This window comes from Syngnathoides biaculeatus, chromosome 12, assembly GCF_019802595.1.
Source record: "Syngnathoides biaculeatus isolate LvHL_M chromosome 12, ASM1980259v1, whole genome shotgun sequence".
Taxonomy (NCBI): domain Eukaryota; kingdom Metazoa; phylum Chordata; class Actinopteri; order Syngnathiformes; family Syngnathidae; genus Syngnathoides; species Syngnathoides biaculeatus.
In genome coordinates this window covers 8,139,305-8,162,472 of record NC_084651.1, presented here as the reverse complement: position 1 = coordinate 8,162,472, position 23,168 = coordinate 8,139,305, and the positions used below count along the sequence as shown (strand labels likewise).

At 43.2% G+C, this 23,168-nt stretch overlaps 2 protein-coding genes across 10 annotated transcripts in view; both read left to right on the top strand.

Moving 5' to 3' along the window:
• chrm3a (cholinergic receptor, muscarinic 3a) overlaps positions 1-21,756 on the top strand; it is an 85,720-nt gene extending 63,964 nt beyond the window's left edge. For 2 of the 4 annotated variants that reach the window (XM_061837666.1, XM_061837667.1), the window contains one exon: positions 17,192-21,756. In XM_061837666.1, coding sequence (XP_061693650.1) covers positions 17,192-19,163 — 1,972 coding nt within the window. In that variant the 3' untranslated portion in view covers positions 19,164-21,756. Of the gene's footprint in view, positions 1-4,980; positions 5,111-15,363; positions 15,390-15,529; positions 15,624-17,191 lie in introns of those variants that run through there. The other 2 variants (XM_061837669.1, XM_061837668.1) reach the window with 2 other exon arrangements.
• Positions 21,757-22,378: 622 nt separating this feature from the next.
• The window catches only part of fmn2a (formin 2a), a 57,045-nt gene continuing 56,255 nt past the window's right edge, over positions 22,379-23,168 (top strand). For 5 of the 6 annotated variants that reach the window (XM_061836320.1, XM_061836321.1, XM_061836322.1 and 2 more), the window contains exon 1: positions 22,380-22,770. The gene's annotated coding sequence lies outside the window, so the exon portion shown is untranslated. Of the gene's footprint in view, positions 22,771-23,168 lie in introns of all 6 variants that reach the window. The other variant, XM_061836325.1, reaches the window with a different exon arrangement.

Sequence of the window (23,168 nt, the reverse complement as noted above, 5' to 3'; positions counted from 1 at the left end):
GGTACATACATACGCCGCAGCTGTATAAAAGCCGCAAGTGCCCACATTGAAACACTAGATGTTTACAAAGAAAGCTGGTACGCAGGGAGTATAACGCTAGCGCCGCTGCGCTAATGCTAACGCCGCCATGCTAACGCTGGCACCACACTAATGCTAACCTCGTGCAAACGCTAATGCTAGCGCCGCACTAACAGGGCCGGTTGAAAAAAAAAAACATACCAGTACAAATCACTAAGACACGGGAGTAACATGCTAGTGCAGGGCTAACAGGGCCTGTCCGGTAAAAGTCACTTCCTTGGCACATATATTCCACCGGTCTCACCCTTGCGGCCGTTAGAAAAAAAAGGCACAAATTAGCCGCATCACCGCATAAACCACAGGGTTGAAAGCGCGTTAAAAAAGTCACGGCTTAAAGGCCAGAAATTACGGTACATAGATAGGCTTCCCTAATTTTTATATCTTTACCAATTTTTAAAATGTGGGTTACACCCCACAGGGTAGGGGGGAAAAAAAAAAGCTTTCCTATCTCAGTATGTTGTGTAGTTGTGTAGTCTTATTCCGCTTCCTCGGCTGTAGTAGGAAAACTGAGCTGTCAGAGGCGACACGGTGCCACAGGGGCATCCAAGCTGTCCTAAAATCCAAACATTCACCGTGGCGTCACGAGCACAGAACCTCCGGATGACAAACACACCAATGGCATCACTCGTTAACAAACTTTTTAACGTCATTTGAAAAGGCAAAGTGATCGAGAACAGAGGCTAAATGGCTTTAATGATGATTTTAGCCTTTTACGAGACCGCTGTAGTATCACTCTGGGAAGTACTTGTCATAAAGATGTGAGATCAAGACTAGGGACATAATTTTTAACAAATAATTTCATTCTAGAATCATCCATCCATTCATTTTCTTAGCCGCTTATCCTCATGAGGGTCGCTGGGAGTGCTGGACCCTATTCCAGCTGTCAACAGGCAGGAGGTGGGGTACATCCTGAAGTGGTTGCCAGCCAATCGCAGGGCAGTATATAATTTCTTGTCATTTTTCTGTCTTTTTGTTTCTGAAAAGCACTTTGTGTTGCTTTTGAATGTAGTAAAAGTTCTGTCGAGCTAAAATGGTTTAATTTGATTTTTCTGGGTTGTCTTCTGAATGCTATTGTCTAATTTGTGCACATTTGTCATTAGGTCAACAGGGTATGGTATGGTGGTTTTCTACATGCTATTTACATATAAGGCACATTTTGGATTACACGAAATATTTACATTGAATCAGATTTAATAATTAATACGTGGTTACATTTCAAAATAATGATCTGAAATTTTAATCCACTTTTTAGAAGGGTCTTTTTAGAAACATTCTTTCAAAATGAAGAAAAGTATTCAGGGTGTCAAATGTAACTAGTATGTACCTTACTTTGTAATTGAAATAGTCAAACTATCCATCCATCCATCATCCATCCATCCATCCATCCATCCATCCATCCATCCATTTTCTTTGCTCACAAGGGTCACGGGGCATGATGGAGCCTATCCCAGCTATCAACGGGCAGGAGGCGGGGTACACCCTGAACTGGTTGCCAGCCAATCGCAGGGTACATAGAGACAAACAGTCGCAGTCACTATCACACCTAGTGGCAATTAGAGTGTCTAATTAATGTTGCATGTTTTGGGATCTGAGAGGAAACCCGCACAGGCACGGGCAGAGCATGCAAAGAAACTCCACACAGGTGGGTCTGGGATTGAACCCGGGTCCTCAGAACTGTGAGGCCATCTGAGCCACCGTGTCGCCACTCAAACGAACTATTACAATTTAAACAGTGCAACTTGTAATCATAACTACATTTCCAAAATAATCTTCCCAGCACTGCTTGGCAGTCAGACATTTCCCGAGGGGGAGTCCTGAAATTCAGCCCGTTTATCGGTTTGTATAGACCCCTTGCATCTGATTTCAAGAGCCCTCTCCTCGTGCTCAAGCATGTTTACACTCCAGCGAGTGTGCACTGCACCCCAAGCACCCCCCCCCCCCCCCACGCCTCTCCAGTGTGGCTCCAATAGTCCCACATTCACGCTTCCTTTTAAGGATTCATCGCCCATCGCCCTGTTACTCGCATACAGTAAGTGTAAGATCTACACAGGCAGGCGTGCGTTCACCCGAAGGCCCCCAAAGCTACGAGGCACAAAGGAATTGGTCCTCGCGCGAAAACAAAACAGCCAGAGCTGGCAGGTTGGTATTTCAAAGTTTGGACCGCGCAGTCAAGCAGCCGATGGCGTTCCATGCGGACGTGTGACCGTAAAAACGACTCAAGCTTAATTTATGATGCAGCGAGGTTTGTTTTTGAAGCAAACGCCCGGTTTGCGCTTGGACCTCATCCAGGTGACGATTTACTGTAAGAGGAAGAAAGAAAGAAACAAGACAGTGTTGGAAGCGTGGTGATCCTCGACTTTCAGCTTGACGCATCCCCGTTTTTCTTCAACACAATTTTTTGCTTGTCACACACACACTCCATGTTGCCGAGTGCCATGTCTTGAGAGTCAGAAGCACAGCGACCCACCGCAGAGGTGAGTGTGTGTGAAATCCCATGAGCCTCCAGTGAAGCTCAAAACGCATCCACATCTCTTTCTATTCTTCTTCTTCCTCTTCTCACTCGCTACTTTGACTCTAAATTACATCCCAAAATCAGGATTATGACATGAATTCAGTTTTAAGATGATAAATTGGTATGTATGGACCCGTTTTAATGTACACTACTCCCAAAACCTTTGGGATGACTCTGCTTTGGGGTGACATTTGTGGATAAACCAATAATTAAATCTAACCTTTACAAGCGACGTTAATTTGACCTCCAACTTTTGAATGTACATGTTCAACTTTTTAAAGTTTCAGTACTTTTGGCAAAACTTGCTGTTCACTCACAATGAACTGAAGCGCAACATTTGCAAAACCTGTTGGATCCATGAAGGAAATTTCCAAGGATTTCTTTGCCCTTCTGTGAGTTTTCGGGTCTCTGTATATCCAGGGACCCCCCCCCCCGTACATAAATAAATAACAGAACAATGAGTAACCAAAGATGCATATTACCAAAAATACAAATTAATATAAACAAAGCCTGCTTAAAATACACACGTGTTATAATATGGGGACCCATTAGGTAGGTTTTTTTCAATCCTGAGGCATGAAATACGTACACCAATAGCAGCTGTCGCTCGGGAAGGTCAGTTTAAAGTGCCCCTGTCATGAAATGCATGATTTTTAGTATGTTATTAATGAAAAAACGGCAGCCGGTATGGACCCATCCGTTTTTTCTTTCACCACAAAACGTGATTTTGACATATATGGATTTTTGTAACTCCCGGCATGAAAGTCCTCTCGTGGGATTTGTTTACGAGAAGAAGCAGGAAGTGACGTACATGGCAAGACCGCCCTCAAGTGGACTCGTTTGTTTCTATTAGTTTTACCTTTTAGGGAGGTAGCTCATTTTTCATTCGTGTTAGCCAAAACGCCGGCTTGTTGCATTGCTGGATATGGCGCGGACAATCTGGAGGATGGATTCGATCTTCAAACTTTTCCAAAAGACCCGGTTTATCGTGAAAAATGGATTGTACAGGTGCAAAGGACGAGAGCTTCGTGGGTTCCAAATGACAGGTAGGTATATATAGCTACTAAAAAAAATAATAGTTGGGGGGGATGTCAGGGGTGCTAAATGTGTCGATGTGCCACCCTGGCCAAAGCCATGATCGGCGGATGCGTCGCTGCCGGGGTGGCTCATCTCTGCAGCAGAGATGGATCGGAGGGGGAGGCGGTTTGGCCGCGCCGTCGTCGACACTCGCCGGCGGCGTTGTTTTTATCAACGCCGTGCGGAGGTCGTCCAGGCGGGGAGGTGGTTTGGCCGCATGCGGTTTGGCCGTGATCCGCATATCATCTAAATATTGCTCGAAACGATAGGGGAATATCAGCCCGATCACTTCACTCGGTTATGAGATGTTCTCTTCTTCGAAAAGAGCTTCCGTGTCAGAAGGAGCGTGTTCGTCTCCCATAGTAGGTGGCACAGCGTGTTTTCAACGGTGAATGTCCCAGTGTGACGTCACGGACAGAAGATGCAGCCAATATGGCGACCACTTGGATATCGTCAAATGACACTTCCGCAACTTTGCGCATGGATGACGCACTCTCCGCTCATATTTATTTTTTCGTATAGACATTGAAGTGAATAATGTTATATGTATTTTTCATTACAATATGAATTTTAGAATATTTATAGGGATGACACTTAACCTTTAAGTTCAACTTTATAGGCTACAGCGAATTTCATGGGAAATGTGAGCTTTTCCCCGAACGCTAAATATCTAAGATTTTTGGAGTAGTGTGTCTTTAAAGAATTTTTGGTCATGTAATGGTTCACATGGACATTTTAGTAAAGTGGTTAGTATGTCATTTGACAGCAGGATATCCTTTTTTATGGTCATCTGTCATGAAATACGTAGACAAACGACACAGACCTGTGCAAATTGAATTGAGCAAAGTTCCCGAGGTTGAGGAAGTGAGCCTTCCTCCTGCATTGGTTTGCAATTTTCTCTGGAAATCTGTTGGCTTTTCTGTTTTTTTTTTTTTTTTTTTTGGCATTAGAAAAATGAACAATAATTCAGTAACTGTTTTCCTTTGGTTTTACAAATTTCAACATTACGCCGTGGTTGAATTGCACAATTGTTTTTTTGACATCAAACATTGTAAATTTGCACTTCTTTTTCCTCAATAATACAGTGATTTGTAAATGGCATTGGCAAATTAACCATGTAATGCCTATTCTACCCCCCCCCCCTCACACACACACACACACCCTGCAAACAATCTCTCCAGATAACTACTTTTGGCAGATTCCCACGGAAATCTCTGGCACCGGGCGTAACCTCTCACTCTCATGAATATTTTTATTATTCCAGTTCCCCGCATTGTTTCGGTACCGCAGCCAGCCCCCCGTCAAGCCGCCGTCTGTTCGAGGATCTACCAGAGCCAGAGCGAGCAGCCTCTCTGCTGCACTAATCTGGATTGCGGCAGCGACGAGTCACCTCAATAAAGGCAACTCCTGGTTGCTCGGGATCCTTAGAGGAGAATAAACAAGGTTAGCCAGAATAATTATACTGAGGTGCTTCCTGGTATTAAAGGACTGATGTGACTTTGTCAGTCCAATACAAAGAGCAATCCATGAGAGGCCAAGTCTACCACCAAACAGGTTTACGCGGATTCCAAAAGTGTCGATACACCGAATGTCCTATTTCCCAAAACCTAGACGTGAATTGCGGCTCGTGCGCGGACAGAAATATCTGAAAACCCGCAAACGCGGTGTTAAATAAATGATGTGTTACGCAACATTTTCTGCACGCTTCCCCTGGGTTGGTGTGGCAACCGAACGTGCGAATAGCCAATAAATAAATGACAAACTTTACTCTGCCATTCTGTCGTTGGCCAAGCTATATTGAGTTAATTAGAGGATTACTTTCCAGCAACAAGAAGATTACTGCATCCAACCCCTGAACCTTGAAAACATTGTTACAAACTGCTACCATAAACACAGAAAGGATTACGAAGGCCTGAATACGAGATGGTGGAAAAGCTCTCTTGGATTGTTGCGTTTAATATAATTCTTCTCACAAATGAATCACCTTTTCGAGCCTCAATATGCGTGAAACTTATTTTCAGGAAAACAAAAGAAAAATGTCTTCATTGTTGAACCGTTAAAATATCGTCAAGGAGAGGAAGCAATTTTGTACTTTTGAATTTTGGCCAAGGCGGCAGGGTGGGGGAGCTGGTAAAGTGTTGGCCTCACAGTTCTGAGGACGCAGGTTCGATCACCGCCCCGCCTGTGTGGAGTTAGCATGTTTTCTCCGGGCGCTCCGGTTCCCTCCCACATCCCAAAAACATGCAACATTAATTGGAGACTCTAATTTCCCCCTAGGTGTGATTGTGAGTGCGGCTGTTTGTCTCTATGTGCCCTGCGATTGCCTGGCGACCAGTTCAGGGTGTACCCCGCCTCCTCCAACTTGACAGCTCGAATAGGCTCCAGCACTCCCCGCGACCCTCGTGAGGATAAGCGGTGAAGAAAATGGATGGATGGATGGATGGATGGATGAATTTTGGCCAATAATTTGTAAAAAAATAACATATCCTTATGGGGACTAACCACTTGTATCGGATAGTGAAAAAATATGAACATGGGTTTTAGTCCCATCTCAGTGATATTGAAATACATGCACGGACAGATGTGTATTTTTACTAGAACACCCCGAGACAAAAAAAAAAGGACACTTACGTAATACACTATAACTGCATAACGTTAACGCTCATCCGAACATAGAAAACACAGTTAAGGCAAACAAACTAGCACATCGCACCACAATGCAAAGTGGCACAACTATGAGTTGAACCCTAATTAATGCTTGGATACAAATACAAATAGAACTAAGACTTTTAATAATGCACTGTAATGCAACATCAAACACACACCTGAATATTTAAGTAAGTAAGCTTCATGTCGTGATCTGACCTTGGTTTTTTCTCTGAGTTTCCCATCATAAACATGCCCTCATTAGTGCATTGTGTTTGCTGAATACACGCACACACAAAAATCTCATAAACATGCTGTAATAACACCCTCCTGCGACTTGAGTCTTTGTGTGCAAAAGAGAGAAGCTGCGACATTTCCAGGTTGTAACTGTAAAGTGATTAATGTCTCCTATTCAGAGTTTAAGATGTCAGGAAAATTTAAGAGTTGTTTTCCCGGCGGCATCAAGATCGTAGATTCCATTTCCCCATTGGAGAATTTTTTTTCTTTATTTATACCGCACTAATTCATATGTGAAATGTATGGGGTCTAGTGAAAGAAAATGTACGCCTCAGCATACTGAGAGATTTTAGACAGTCACAAGTTTGGGCGTGAGCCCTTTTTGATCCCATGTGGTTGTGCACCAATGCACAAAGCAAGGTCCATAAAGACATGGATTAGAGAATTTGGTGTGGATAACTAGCCTGCAAAGAGTCATGACCCCAACCCGATAGAATAATCCATCCATCCATCCATTTTCTACTCCTTTTCTGGGTCGGGTCACGGGGGAAGTAACTTCAGCAGGGATACCCAGACGTCCCTTTCCCCAATAGAATAACTTTGGGACAAATTAGAGGGGAAACTCAGCACCAGGACCTCTCATCCACCATCAATGGATGACTTTAAAAAAAAAAAAAATGCACTCCCAAACGCAACACGTTGAGAATCAGATGCGACTCAAGCTAGTTTAGCAAATTCATTTTGCAATATACATTCTGTATTGGGCATCGTAACGAACCATCATAGTGAAACAGAAAAAAAAAACTTCAGTGCCCATCCTCTCAGAGACATAAATACAAACTGAAAACCATGAATAACTATAATAGACCTTTCTGATGGCAATCTTAAGCTCCGCCCCCTTAGCCATGTCCCACAAGCTTCCAAAATGGTGATTGAACAGAACATGTTTGAAGTCGATTCTCTATCGGGTATTCCAGATAATATTAGGGTGTTTTTTTTGCCAAATGCATCAGACTTGTCCAAGAGAGTTCTCCAGAGTGGTCTCAAATATTTCACGCTAGTATATGTACACGGAATTAAGATTTTGGACAGAGCAGGACAAATTATTAGAGTTACAGCGAAACGTTGGCGATCGATGCAAAAAAGTTTGACGCCTTACAAACTTCATATTGAAATCCAACAGGATAAAATAGTGGAATCTTTGTGCGTGTAAAGCAGGGTGAGTACTTTTTACTTGGAAAGATCACGAGTAATATCATTGAAGTCTTTAGAAGTGGGTGTATTCATTTGACTTGGCTCGTAATGGAACCCAGGGCTCTGTCTTAAAAGTCTGATGCGATGCAAATAGGCAAATAGACATTTTGCTTGTATGATATCTACGTATACCTAACCCGACTCTTCGGCATAAAACATTACACACTTCATTAAGTTGTTCTCCTGCAATGTATAAAACAATGATAATAATTCAAACTCCGAAGAGATACTTCTACCTCACTTACCTTCGAACATACAGCCTTGTGTTTGTTGATATTGTCCACATTTATTTGTACGTGCGCTCTTCCGCGAGCCTTAATCCATCGTAGACACTTCGTCAACTGTGTTCTAGGCTTTGGAAAATGAATTAAGCGGGCCCCTTGTCACCGAGCAGGATATCTTTCATCAGAATTACACGTTCCCCAAGTGCATCTATGGACCATTTTCTTCACAACATTAACTTTTCCAAGTGCACGCTACTGACAACCAGCATTGCTTGTGGGACAACATGGAGAGACGGGCGTGTCAACCCAGGGGTTAAGCCAATGCAGCTATCTGATTGGCTATTATTCTACGAGTGACTGACAGGTCGGAAAAGTCCACTGTCCAGTAATGGGAAACTATATTAAAGTGTAGAGTAACCGATATATTAGCCCCAGTATGCAGTCAACCACCAGATTTGTTATAGACGCCCCACCCCCCACCCATCCCCCAACACAAAAGCTTGAAAATCCTCAAATAAGAGAGACTCAACTCAAACGAATGAATGGTGAGCCACAATTTAGCCAGTGGCTGTTCTTGACCAATTTTAGTTGAGAGGCCAGCCTGGGGCCGAGTGTATTCTCAGACGGGTCGTAATTTGCGCCTTCCTTGGACCATAATTGTCAATGGACGGGGGTCTGGCTGGTCAGTAGGGTGCTTGTTGAATGGAGCATTTAATATTACCCAAGAAGGGAAGCATAAAAATCCAAGCAGGGGGTCATTTTAACAGACAAGACTAGTCTGAAAGCATTTTTTTCCCATCCATTATCTGAGATGCTTTTTTCAAATTTTGTTTTTAAGAGTGCCCTCACGCGGGGAGGCGCAAGCCCAGAGTTGAGGGGCACTGCCGAGAACCGCCACTGAATGTAGCGGTGGACCACTGTAGATGAAATATTAGTTAGTTCATCCCCTAATATGAACAAGCTGGTTTTAGTACGGTAAAGAGCTGCCGTTCATCAGGTGGTAAATTTGAAACTAATTACCACGCAAAATCCAAAACGCTTGACCACGACTGACGCAATCTGCGCTTCAAGAGGCAACAAGTGGGATAAACCATGCAACAGATGAGACACACATAACCAAAGCAGGAGATCAGGCGGCCGGAGGGATTTGGCACACAGACGGAGCCTCTCAGCTTTAATTTTCACACGGACGTTCCAAGTCTGAGAGTGAAAATCTGCTAAAGCCGCAAATGTTACAATAGTCATAACTGGGATTTGGTCGAAGATGAAAGCAGGTGATAAACTCCCACAGGCTGACAATTTACCCATTTGTCAATTCCCGTCCTGATCAGAGACAGCTGGAGAGATGGACAAAGCAGATGGTATCCTCCCCAGGCTTTTGGTCAACCTGCTTTTGAAGTCCATATTAGCAGCCGCCCTCCACCTTCCAGCATGTCGGCGTAGCTTTTGGTTTGCGGCAATTGCTATGCAGCACAAGCTTCGCGGTCGAACGTCCTCGCTTTAAATCTGCCTCGCTGAAAATCCGTCAACTTCAAGAGCCAACTCGGATTATCTGCGCTCAGTTCCAACAAATCCATCTTCCGGCGTGCCGGCTGCTTCTTGTCAGCGGGGACTACCTGACACACGGCCTTGTGCTGTTTCACAACCTCTGGTCTCTATCTTCTGGCGCCAGCTTCATCGCCATCTTTAGAAAGACGAAGTCCATTCTGTGCAAAATCCCTTTTTTTTTTTTTTTTAAATGTGTAGTCTCCTTTAAAGTTACAATTTGCCTGAATTCCCAACTAGTTGTTTGTATAAGGTAAAAAAAAAAGTGTGGTGAATGACTACCGTAAATTCCAGCCGACAGAGTGCACCGGATTATAAGCCTCACCCAGTAAATTTGTAAAGGAAATACCATTTGGTACATACATAAACCGCACCTGTGTAAAAGCCGCGAGTGCCCACATTGAAACACGAGATATTTACAAAGACAGTACACGGAAAGAGTTTTCAAAGTTTTAATACCTTAGCTTAGCAACAATGTGGTAGCACGAACAGGGATGGTTAAAATAAAAACATATCAGTAGTAAAAAAAAAAAAAAAAAAACAGCCGCGGCAGCTACACAGTAGCAGCACTGTAGCTCAGCACTAACAGGGCCGGTTAAAAAAAAACATACCGGTAAAAGTCACTTCCTCGACACATATATTCCACCTGTCTCACTCCTACCTTTTCCGCTCGAGTGCCCCCTTGCAGCCATCAGAAAAAAATGCAGAAAGCCGCATCACCACATACCAAAATCACTAAGATGCAGCAGTAACACAGCAGAAACACACTAACAGGGCCGGTTAAAAAAATAACATACCGGTAAAAGTCACTTCCTTGACACATATATTCCACTGGAGTCACTCTTACCTTTTCCGCTCGAGTGCCCTTTTTGCGGCGGTAAGGAAAAAATGCACAAATTAACCGCATCACCACATAAGCCGCAGGGTCGAAAGCGTATGAAAAAAGTTGCGGCTTGTAGGCCGGAAATTACGGTAAATACATTTTGTGCATAATGCTTGTCCATGCGCATTGCTTAGACTAGGCTGTTGATTGGTTGATTAGGTTATTGATATTGCTAATATGTCGGTCATTGTTTTTGTGCTGATAATTGAAAACAGTTGTTTATGTAACATGGGTTTATGATTGTGTAACGTGCACGTTAGATGCACGGTGTCAATGCTTTACGATACTTTACGTTTTCAGAGCCTTGTCGCCATCTTGTGGTATTTATACGCATTGACTAACACTTTTCAGCACGCCATTGATTGTCAGAATGTATTTTAGTTTTTACATACATATCGTGAATGTAGCTTGAATTTAACATTGTGTTTAACGTAAATGATTTACAATCTGCAACATTGAGTGTGTTTGTGTGTGAATTTAACGTGTTTTTCCACTAAAGCGTGCGGTCTCTGCTTCATGCAGTTCATTGCAATGATAACGGTCAAAGTTGGTAACTTAGCAGTAAGTTATTCCAAAGTATTTACACGGCGCAATCGTTTCCTCCGCAGTCGTGACACTAAAGAGATGTTTAGAGACATTTAAGAGTCTACAAATGTCTCTCTAGAGTGGCTCAGATGCCCTGCTGGATGTCACATATGATGAGCGTACAGCAACAAACATTCACCTCAAAAGACTTTACAATCTTCCTGCGCAACTGCTGTTTAAGTTTAAAGTTCTCGAACAGGAAGTTCATCCAGAAGTTAAAGTTAATATGGATATTATTTTGGCAGCGCGGTGGATCAGGTGGAAAGGGTTGACATCACAGTTCTGAGGTCTCGGGTTCAATCTCAGACCCCACCTGTGTGGGGTTTGCATGTTCTCCCCGTGCATGTGTGGGTTTCCTCCGGGCACTCCAGTTTCCTCCCACATCCCAAAAACGCAACATTAATTGGGCATTCTAAATTGCCCCTAGGTGTGATTGTGAGTGCGTCTGTTTGTTTCAATGTGCCCTGCGATTGGCAGGCAACCAGTTCAGGGTGTACCCCGCCTCCTGCCTGTTCACAAATGGGATAGGCTCCAGTACTTCCGTGACCCTCGTGAGGATAAGCGGCGAAGAAAATGGATGGATTGATATATATTTCCCCTTTATTTTACCCTGAGAAGGATTGTTGTGCTGTACTGTTGTGCCAAACATTTTCTTCCGCTGCAACAATTTTCGCTGATCATATCTGGTAAATCAAATAACCCAATAAATAGATAAATTCGTTTTTAAAATTTAAAATTTAAATGTTACACTCAAGTGATGCATCTGACATTTGTTGGTCAACATACACACTGGATAAGGACAGTAAATTTAACATCGACTCGCCACAGACTAGTTCAAATGCAATAGTTTTTTTTGGGGGGGGGGTTCTATTTTATGCAATGCAAAATTTGTTCCCATGACGACTGCGTGGAGCTCAGCCAGCCGACGAAGCAAGCGGCTATTCGGTGTTGCCGACATAGCAACCTTGTCGTTATGTATTTCGTGACTATTCCAAACCCTCTTTGAAGCAAATTAAAAAAAAAACCTCAAAGAACAGCAAATCTAGCAACTTTTTTTTAAATAGTTTTATTAAAGACTTGTGAGGAGTAAGAGTACCCCCAGGGCAGAGGTTCTTGTCATCAGTGGCAAATTTCACCATATCACAACTCCCAGCCACTCACTCTACCTTTTATGTATATTTTTGATTTCAATGAAGAAAAATCAGAACCGCTGTTTTGCTCCAAACTTACCATAAACAATGTCGCTGTTGTCGCCCGTCACTATATAAAGCTGCCACAGATAAATAAAGACATTTTATTTGTTGTGAATAAATAGTTTTTGGGCCCATTTATGTGAACTTTGATCATTTCCGTTAGTGTTCCTGACTATCTGTCACAGCAAAGTTGTTTGGAGTCACTGTACTCAGATTTTCATTGTGAGTGCATGCACAAAAACTGCTGCTTCTCTTGTCAACGAGTAATTAATCAGTGTGCACTTCCTGTTCTGCAGTCACTCAGCTGTAATTTGCATCCTGTACGACGCAGCAATTTTCTACAGTTAACTCTGAATTATCTTATGTAAGATGTACTACTTTAAAATTAACTTATGAGATTTATTTTCACAAGTGGTGTCATTTAAGAGTTTCTTTTCAACTCAACAACAACAGCAGAGAGCAGATTTTACATTTTACAAAAAAATGGTGCTGGATAGCTGATGACGGAAATAGAACCCTGCACCCCGTCGCCTACCCGATGGCTTCGCCCCCTAGAACCGGTCCAAAATCATTGGTGCGCCGAGACAAATGCCAGTAAACGTGCGGCGTTTCATCCCGGCAAATGAATATTGATTTTTGTCTTGTGTACCTGAAACCATTCCACCTCCACCCCCCCGGAAGTTGAAATATGGAGCTGAATGCGGTGGGGCACACGGGCCACAAAGCCATAATAATTTCCGTGTAATGGTCTTTTCACTGAAGTTTGTTGTCAATGGATTAATTTGACTGTGAGCCCATTTATTTTAATGGTTATAGCAATGCGTGTTGGGGCGGTGGTGGGGGGGGGGGCACAAAAAGACAATGCATCAGTCAGCAGATGTACATACTAGTCATCGGTGCTCCCTCCATGTAGAATGTAGAATAAATGTTGTTCATCTTGTCATCATGTAATTGTGACACATATAGTAATGGCATAAAGGCCTCATTTGCATATGGCCATCATAAGTACCATCATCAATCCATTGCGTGTTTTTGTACTGGAACTTACTTACAGTGAAGAAAATAAGTATTTGAACACCCTCCTATATTGCAAGTTCTCCCTCTGAGAAATCACGGAGGGGTCTGAATTTTTCATCGTAGGGGCATATCCACTGTGAGAGAGATAATCTAAAAAGAAAAATCCAGAAATCACAATGTATGATTTTTTTTAAATTATTTATTTGTGTGATACAGCTGCAAATAAGTATTTGAACACCTGGGAAAACCAATGTTAATATATGGTACAGTAGCCTTTGTTTGCAATTACAGAGGTCAAATGTTTCCTGTATTGTTCACCAGGTTTGCACACACTGCAGGATGGATTTTGGCCCACTTCTCCACAGAGTTCTTCTCTCGATCAGACAGGTTTCTGGGCTGTCACTGAGAAACACCAATCCTATGACTGTTTATAGGCCAAAGTTACTCAGAGTCGCTCGTGCAATATTTCTTTGCATTGTGCTTGCTCCCTGAATTCGCCTCGTGGAAAAGTCCAGAATCATCACGTTTTCTAATTGGATCCAATTCTTCTTCTACTGTTCCATCTACCTTTGTGTCACCTCTCCAAATAAGACCTAAATGTCTATTTGTTCCCGTTCGGCTTCCTTATCGGACACAAGCCTTTCTCCTCTCTTGACAGCTGCCCAAGGTAGTAGATCCGCTCTCGCCGGTGAAGCTTTTATTTTTACTCCGACACAATTCACACTTGTAAGCCAATTAAAAGATGTTTAACGTGCTGGTGCGCATTACTGTCAAAAAGATTCCCTAGACTGTACCTTGTGGAATTTTGAATGCACTGGCTTTGTAGGGCCTTATATGTATGAAATATGGTTCAAGTGGAGTTCAGCATGAGTCCAAACAAGTCTGCATACTGTGAGCCGTGAGGTTGCTTCGGGCTATTTGAGTTCTTTACCTGCTCTGTGGGAGCGCTCTCAGTTCCAAATACCTTCCCCGGTGGGATCTCTCGCTCTGTGCGCGTGGTCTTTGTGCTCACGTGGCATTATGTGACCGATTGGGCTTGTTTGTGCGGATCATGATATTTTGATATTTTGCATTTGTGGTTTGATTCTTCCTAAAGGAGGCATTTCTTCCTCAATTTATAACAGTTTCCACCTGTCTTTAACAATATTTTAACACCTGCTGGTAGTACGTTCGCTCGGCAACTTCAATTAGAATGTGCCACACATCATCATCATATTAATCGGTGCGGCCAAAGAAACAGAAAGCAGCTCTGCTTACCTTTTTGAGAGCATGGGCTGCCGCACCGTTGGGGGATGTGGGTGTGTCTGCATTAAAATCCCGCGATGTTTCAGACGGTGCAAACCAGCAGTTGGATGCTTTAAAATGGCTCTGGATCTTCACCCACCCTATCTGATCCTATCATGTGTGGAGAAAATGAGTATTAGCACAAGTAGCTAAAAAGGGGGCTGATAAATTAATTTGTAATTAAGGCTTGAAAAAAGGTACATTTTAGATGGACTGAATATGAAAGTCTGAAATGCGTACCACTCCTGGAGTGCAGGCTCCCTCTAGTGGTATGCAAAATAATAACTGGATGACATGTTGACACGGTCCATAATGTTGTTGCTGAGGCTTCACGTTTTTAAAAATCCACTGCAGTATATATATCTTAAGTACAATAGACTCTCGTTTTAATTATTTATTTCTTTGGGAGGGGGGGATTTATTTAGATTTTTTTTTTAATTGAACTTTTACATGTACAATATAGGGCAGCATGGTGGATCAGCAGGAAAGCGCTGGCCAAACAGATCTGAGGTCCCGGGTTCAATCCCAGACCTGCCTGTGTGGAGTTTCCATGTTCTCCCTGTGCCTGCGTGGGTTTCCTCCAGGCACTCCGGTTTCCTCCCACATCCCAAAAACATAATGCAACATTAATTGGACACTCTAAATTGCCCCTAGGTGTGATTGTGAGCGTGGCTTTTTGTCTCTATGTGCCCTGCGATTGGCTAGCGACCGGTTCAGGGTGTACCCCGCTTCCTGCCCGTTCACAGCTGGGATAGGCTCCGGCACTCCCCGTGACCCTTATGCGGATAAGCAGCAAAGAAGATGGATGGGTGGATGGATGGTCAAGAGCAGAATTCATGTTTCCATTAATCACAGTAAGTCATCCAGGTCCAGAATCATAAAGGAGTAGCTACCCCAAAATAATGAATAAATAAATAAATTTACATGAACACTTGGTGCTACTTTTCTATTTGAATTTTGGTCATTATATAAAAACCAATATTTCTTTTTTCAGTTCAGTGTGGGAACCACGGCTGAAATCCATTCTTATCTTCAGGTATCGTTTTGCATTGTCAAGTGTCGCAGAAACATTTGAATGCAAGTAAAAGGTAATTACAAGGCTAAACATGGCGCCACTCTGCCAATATATAATCCAATTATAAAGAAATTGCTTGGACAGAAAAAGCAAGATTTTGTGTTTGCCGTTTGGCTCAGGCTTCCTTAAGTCACAATCAAACCAAATTGCAAACACCACTTAAGAGCCATTAGCAATCAAGACTTTCATTGCTTTCGTTTCAAGGCCTGCACAGCGAGCAAAAAAAAAAAAAACAAAACAAAACATTGGCTTTGTTTTGAACTAAATGCAAAAAATAAGTGCCAGCATCAATGGTCTTATTGGAGAAAATAATAAAATCAGCCCATCTTTGTGGACCCTTCTTAAGTAATTAACCATTGATGAGTAGAACTACTACACATTTTCACAAAATTGATGATGGATGGGTGGATAGAGGGATAGAGATACCTTTGCACTTGATCTTTGAGATTTGTTTAAAAAAAAAACCTCAAGATTCCATTTTCATTTAAAGTTTATGTGCAATATATTTCATTCAATCATTGTTTGAGTACATTTGTCTAATTTTCCTTAAGTCCAGTGTTCATGTTCAAACTTTGGCATAATGTTACACTGGCTTACAATAATATAACACCTGGGCCTTCTCTGCCACTGCATTTTGATGCTGACCATGATGGTGGGCACATTTTTTTTTGGGAGATTTTGCTGTAAAGCAACATTAAGGGGTTATTTTTAAAATCTGGATCCAATTGGCAGCACGGTGGATCAGCTGATAAAACGTTGGCATCACAGTTCTGAGGACCTGGGTTTGATTCCTGCCCCGCCTGTGTGGAGATTGCATGTTCTCCCCGTGCCTGCGTTGGTTTTCTCCGGGCACTCCGGTTTCCTCCCCCATCCCAAAAACATGCAACATAAATTGGACACTCCAAATTTGCCCATAGGTGTGATTGTGAGTACGGCTGTTTGCCTCTATGTGCCCTGGGATTGTTGTGTGAAAATTTAGAAGGATTTAAAAAAAAAAAAAAAAAAACATTACCTTTGATTGACACTCGCAGACCAATATTCACATTTATAAATATTTATTAATTTAATTGAAATTACGTTATTGCTATGTAATCTCATATCAGGTTCTGGTGATTTTTTTTTTTTAATTTGTTGATTATTCAAGAGGATTCTTTGTATATAGTATTTAAGTATTATTTACTTTCATGATTTGATTTGTAAATGTGTAGCATTTATTTTGTGTATAATTAATTAACTCAATGCATTTTCTTATGCTTGTGTTTAAGCTACTTTTTAAACATTTTTTAATAAAAAGTACATTTTGAATAAAATGTATTACCTTGATTATTTCTAATATAATGTATTATAAACATTTATTTACCTTGGGCAGCCTTTAAAAAATAAGAGAAGCATTTTTAAAATATTTTTTGAAGTCTGAATATTTTTGTCATATTTTCTTGTTCATAATAAAAAGCTTTTCACGCTCACCTAGTGGACACTTAATGCTTGTGCCACGTAATAAAAATGCTGTCAGCACAGTTTGGGCATGCACGACTCCCTTGCTTCTCATGTCTCTCCTCCTCTGCCCTTGTTTCTCCTCAGAATATGCCAGGACATAATAATGACCTCCAACAGCACAGACTCTTCTGGTCTCTTCCTGATTTCCACCAGCTTCCCACCAGCAGGAGCAGCAATAGGATTGTCCTCTCAGTCCAATTCTCTCCATCAAGCAGGGACAGGACCCTGGTTGGTTTTTCACGTGACCACCCCAGGTGCCAATTCCTCTTCTGTGAATTCCCTTTTCAACTCCACCCAATCACAAAATGGGAATGGGACCTCAGCCCCGGTGCCCTTGGGCGGGCACACCGTGTGGCAGGTGGTCCTCATCGTGCTGCTGACGGGAACGCTCTCGCTGGTCACCATCATCGGGAACATCCTGGTGGTGGTGTCCTTCAAGGTCAATCGCCAGCTAAAGACGGTCAACAACTACTTCCTGCTGAGCCTGGCGGTGGCCGACCTCATCATCGGCGTCATCTCCATGAACCTTTACACAGCCTATCTCGTAATGGATTACTGGGCCTTGGGGAACTGGGCCTGCGACCTGTGGCTGGCTATTGACTATGTCGCCAGCAACGCTTCAGTTATGAACCTACTGGTCATCAGCTTTGACCGCTACTTTTCAGTCACCAGGCCTCTGACTTACCGGGCCAAACGGACGACAAAGCGAGCCGGGATCATGATCGGCCTAGCCTGGTTTGTTTCTCTGGTTCTATGGGCCCCAGCCATCTTTCTGTGGCAGTACTTTGAGGGTCAAAGGACGGTGCCTTCTAATAAGTGCTACATTCAGTTCCTCCAGCAGCCCACTATAACCTTCTGCACAGCCATGGCAGCTTTCTATCTGCCAGTAACCATTATGAGTGTGCTCTACTGGCGGATTTACAAGGAGACTGAGAACCGCTCAAAAGAATTAGCGGGACTGCAGGGCTCAGGGGCCCGTGGCGGCGCTGGGATAGCGGCGAGGAACGGCAACGTTGGTGTTGACCGAGCGCGTTTTGTGCGTCAAACTGGGAGTTCCAGAAGTTGCAATAGCTACGAGCTGACTCGGTTGTCCCAGAGAAAGAGCGCGTGTCGGGAGCTGGTCAGTCGCTTGCACTGCTGGCCGGGTGTTCGATCGTGGAGGCCCGGTAGTATCCGGCAAGGAGAAAGGGATCCGGACCAAAGCAGCAGTGATAGCTGGAACAATAATGATAATGTGGTGTCACTGGACCAATCAGGCTCGTCAGATGACGAAGACTGCGGGGGAAGAGACAGCCACACTATTTTCTCTATTGTTCTCAGCCTGCCTGGTTTAAAAGCAGCTGTCAACTCTCAAATCACTTCGTGCGAGGACCTGGATGAAGCCTCAGAACAGGATCCGCTGAGGGGAGCGGAATATAACAGAGAAGGCCTCGCCACAGTCGCTACCAAGATCGGCGCGGCCACCTGTCCCGATGGGACGAATGATACGGAAAACAGCTACCACCAACGCTTCTGTTCTCGCAAAATCCAGTCCATGTCGACCATCCAGTCTACCTCCAACTCTGGGTCTCTGGATGATACGATGAGCGCGGCCCCCGACTCTACTACCACCACCACCAGCACAGCCACTAAATCCCCCGCCGTCCCGATGTCCTTCAAAGAGGCAGCTCTCGCCAAGCGTTTTGCGTCCCGAGCTCGGACTCAGATCTCCAAGAGAAAGCGCATGTCCTTAGTGAAAGAAAAGAAGGCAGCTCAGACTCTCAGCGCCATTCTCTTTGCGTTCATCATCACGTGGACGCCGTACAACATCATGGTCCTGATCAATGCCTTCTGCAAAGACTCCATTCCGAACACCCTTTGGGCCGTGGGTTACTGGCTATGCTACGTCAACAGCACCGTCAACCCCATGTGCTACGCTCTGTGCAACAAGACTTTCCGTACGACCTTTAAGATGATCCTGCTGTGCCGCTGGGACCAGAAAAAACGGAGGAAGCTGCAGTTCCAGCAAAGGCAGTCGGTGGTCTTCCACAGTAGGATTCCCAGAGAGTCCACGTAAAGGACGAGAGTGGGTTGATGACGTGATGAAAAACGGAAACCATCCACGGGCTTCTTTCGGGAGTTAGTCTGAGGCACCACAGCAAACATGCGCAATGGTTTCGATGTACGTCCTCGTGTTCGTGTGCATGCAAGAAGGGCTGCGCAAGGTGGGATGCAGAGACGCAAAACGACTATCTTGTCTTGTAGAACTCGACCATTTCATGCAGGTTTTATAAAGAGAACTGAGCGGGATTTGCTAGAAAAGGGCTTTAAACAGAACACGTTTTGTTTTGGGGTGGAGTATTTAAGAACAACTGAATGGTTAAAGGAGAGCTTTTTCCTCACGGTTAAGGCTTGACATTTCTTATCGTTTCCTCTTTGTCGGTAGCTACATTTGTAACGTACAAACTCGAGTGCTTTCGCCTTTGTAAACAAACCGAACTTTACATCTGTATTTTATCACCAAAGGCCAAGACTCTCTGTACAATACTCTGTTCCGTTCACTGGGCCTTGACTTTTTGACTGGCATGTTTTTCTTTTTTTTTTTTTTTAATTTTATCAGACCTCGTGTGTCTTGCCTTCCTGTGTAGATATAACTTGTTAGATGGGATATAAAATATTCTTTGAGTCTAACAGAGAGTTTTTATTTTTGTGCTACTCATCTTGAACTTTTGAGCCAGTCCGCAAACGACTCTTCTTCTACGAGTATTCCGTGTGGCACCACACTCTGTGAACTGCTGTTGTGTTCAACGTGATCGTAGTGGTTTTTAAAACAGTGGCGACATCGAGTACATCCGGTTGTGTTCCTGTACTTGACGTCATTGTGATGATGATGATGATAATGGTTCTATTGATGTATTTTTGCAGCTTTCCCACGCAGAAAAATGTCGATTTTCTTTGAACTTTCTACAGTAATGCTTTTGTCAGAATGCAGACTGCAGTTGTTTTTTGCTTACCAGTGGAGCCAGGGCGGCCTCTAGTGGTGTGTTGAGGACCCAACGTGCTCACTACCAATGTAACTTTTTCTGTAGTGTAGTACAGCATCATTCACAACCCCAGTCGACCTTGAGAAGAGACAGTTTAATAAAACAAAGGGAGTTTTTATTATGATTGTTTGTAATGATTCTAATTTGCCAACCCCACTTGATGGTACCGTGTGAACTAGTTTTGTACCATTTTGTTTATAGGTTATTGATCTCTATCCACAGGATCAGAACCTTGGGAAGTCTATTGGTTTGACTTGTGTATAATGTGTGGAATTATAAATCAATCAATGTTCCAGGGACCACAGACAATCACACTGAAATTCTAAACACAAGTAGATCCTTGGACCGGTCACCAGTTTTTGTCAGGGCACATATACACCAACAACCATTCACCTCCATCCATCCATTATCTACCGCTTTTCCGGGTCGGTCACGGGGGAATGACCTTCGGCAGGGATACCCAGACTTCCCTATCTCCAGCCACTTCTTCCAGCTCTTCCGGAGGGATCCCGAGGCGTTCCCAAACCAGCCGAGAGACACAGTCTCTATTGCGTGTCCTGGGTCGTCCTCGGGGTCTCTTTCAGGTGGGATGTGCCCGGAACACCTCACCATGGAGGCGTCCGGGAAGCATCCGGATCAGATGCTCAGGCCACCTCATCTGGCTCCTCTCAATGCGGAGGAGCAGCGGCTCGACACTGAGCCCCTCCCGGATGACCGAGCTTCTCACCCTATCTCTAAGGGAGAGTCTCATTTCGGCCGCTTGTATCCGGGATCTTGTTCTTTCGGTCACAACCCACAGCTCGTGCCCATAGGTGAGGGTAGGAACTATTCACACCTATAGAAAATTTAGACATGGAAAAAACCTCACACAAATACAGTGAGGACATGCAAACTTTACACAGGTAGGCCTTGAGCTTGGATTCAAACCTCTTACCTCAGAGCTGTGACAAGACAGAAGCGGTAACAAATATACAGCTGTGCTGTCTCACATATGTATTTGATCAATTTTGTTTGGGTAATTGAGTAAATCGAGTAAAATGTATATTTGTTGGTATAGTTCGCACTTAGGTATTGAGGGTTAGCACGTCTGTCTCAAAGTTCTGATGTGTCGGGTTTGACTCGCCCACAGCACTTCCTCCTCGTGCCTGTGAGGGTACCTCCCACATTCCCAAAACATTCACGTAAGATTTTCTGAAGACTAAATTGTCCTATAGTAGGATGGTTTTGTCTTGAAGTGCCCCGAGATTGACTGGTGGCAAGTCCCGCCTCATGCCCAGTCATCTGCGAGATTGGAAATAAGATGGCTGGATTTATTGGTATAAAAAAGGGGAATGCGAGCGCACGACTGACAGCTGCCATTGTTGTACCCATCTTTATGTGCAGTGTTTGCTTGCAGCACTCTGTGTCAGAATGAATATTGTACAAAGGCAGTGACAGACAGCTGTCATTCTACTTTTATGTGCTGTGTAAAAAAACAAACAAAAAAAAGTTGTTCTTTCAACACTTGGTATTTGATATGTGTCCAACACAAAGACTTTTTACATTGGTGCGGAACATTTGTTCTCAAATATCGGGAATGTAAACGGTGATCGCAAATGTCTTTTTGTTACGGTTCAAATATGCCAATCATACTCATCTTTTCAAGTCAATAAACAGTTCAAAATGATTGTGTCACAAATCACGAGCGTGTTATTTCCAGCAATATTCATATTATTCTTCTTCTTGGGTTTCCTGTTGCCTACATTAACCTGTCTAGGGACGCCATACCAGCCTAATGTAATTTAAGCGATAAAAAAAAATTGGAGTGTTATGCGGGCTCCCTCTAGTGAGTGACATGAAAAATCCCTGAATTAAGTGTTAATTAAATGTTAACTGTCCATTATATATATATATATATATATCCCGGCGCCGCCTGCGTGGAATTTGCATGTTCTCCCCGTGCCTGCCTGATGGCTAGGATAGGCTCCAGCACTCCCCGGGACCCTTGTGAGGATAACCGGCTCAGAAGATGGACAGCCAAATATATATATATATATATGTATATGTTGGGTAAAATTAGGTTTTATTTGAATTTTTAGTATATGCAGTGGTTCATTTTCAAAAATTTATTTAGGTACGATCTTCCCATTTTTGTTATTATTATTATTGACATTTTTGTTTGGTGGTGGGCTATGTGTTTTTAATTTTTTTTATTTTTATTTTTAATTGCTAGCTCAATAAAGGTTGGAAAACACTGACTAAAAATACTCACACCTGATTGGTGCGGAGGTCCGGCTCACCTGTGTCTTGATTAGTAGGACGGCCTTTAACAAGGTGCCAGGATATTAGCAAATTTTTTGCGGGCTATATTTTTATATTACACGCATTTTCCTATATCCCCCAAAATGTATCACACGAGCAAACCTGAGCCCGTAATGTATGATTTCTCCCAAAAGTGACACATTCTCCTGTCCAAGGCTGCTGACGAAGGTGGAGACAGTTGTGTGTGGGGGCTTTTAATGGAAAATGGCTGAGCAAAGTAGACATGTGACGAGCCAAATAACAACTTCATGTGACCCATGGCTAAGGAGCGGCTTGTAGAAGAGGACAAACACCCGCTTGTGTTGTTGTCTTCAGTCAGGCAGGGAGCTCCGCATTCAGGCAAGTTCACTCTCCTATATCTCATTTTTTTAAACGCCACACTTTACAAGTATTTGTTTTAAAAAAGATATTTTGTTTGATAGAGGGCGACCACGTTAGGAGGATGTGTTAAATGGAGAGATTTGACGAAGTTCATACATTCAGACATCCTTGTGCTCAGTGGGCATAAATGACAATTTAACTGAGAGTGTTTAAATTGACCCCCCCCCGCACACTTCTTAAGTTATATTGGGAAAAACACACATCCGGGAGCATCATCTTAATCATTAGAATTGGTCTGTGTGGCTTCGTTGCACCACACCCAAAAAGTGTGATTTTTTTTTTTCTTTTTTCCCCTGGCACACTCAAAATGGTGCCAAATGTATTCCTGAAAATGAGTCAGTTGTGAAACATTTTTT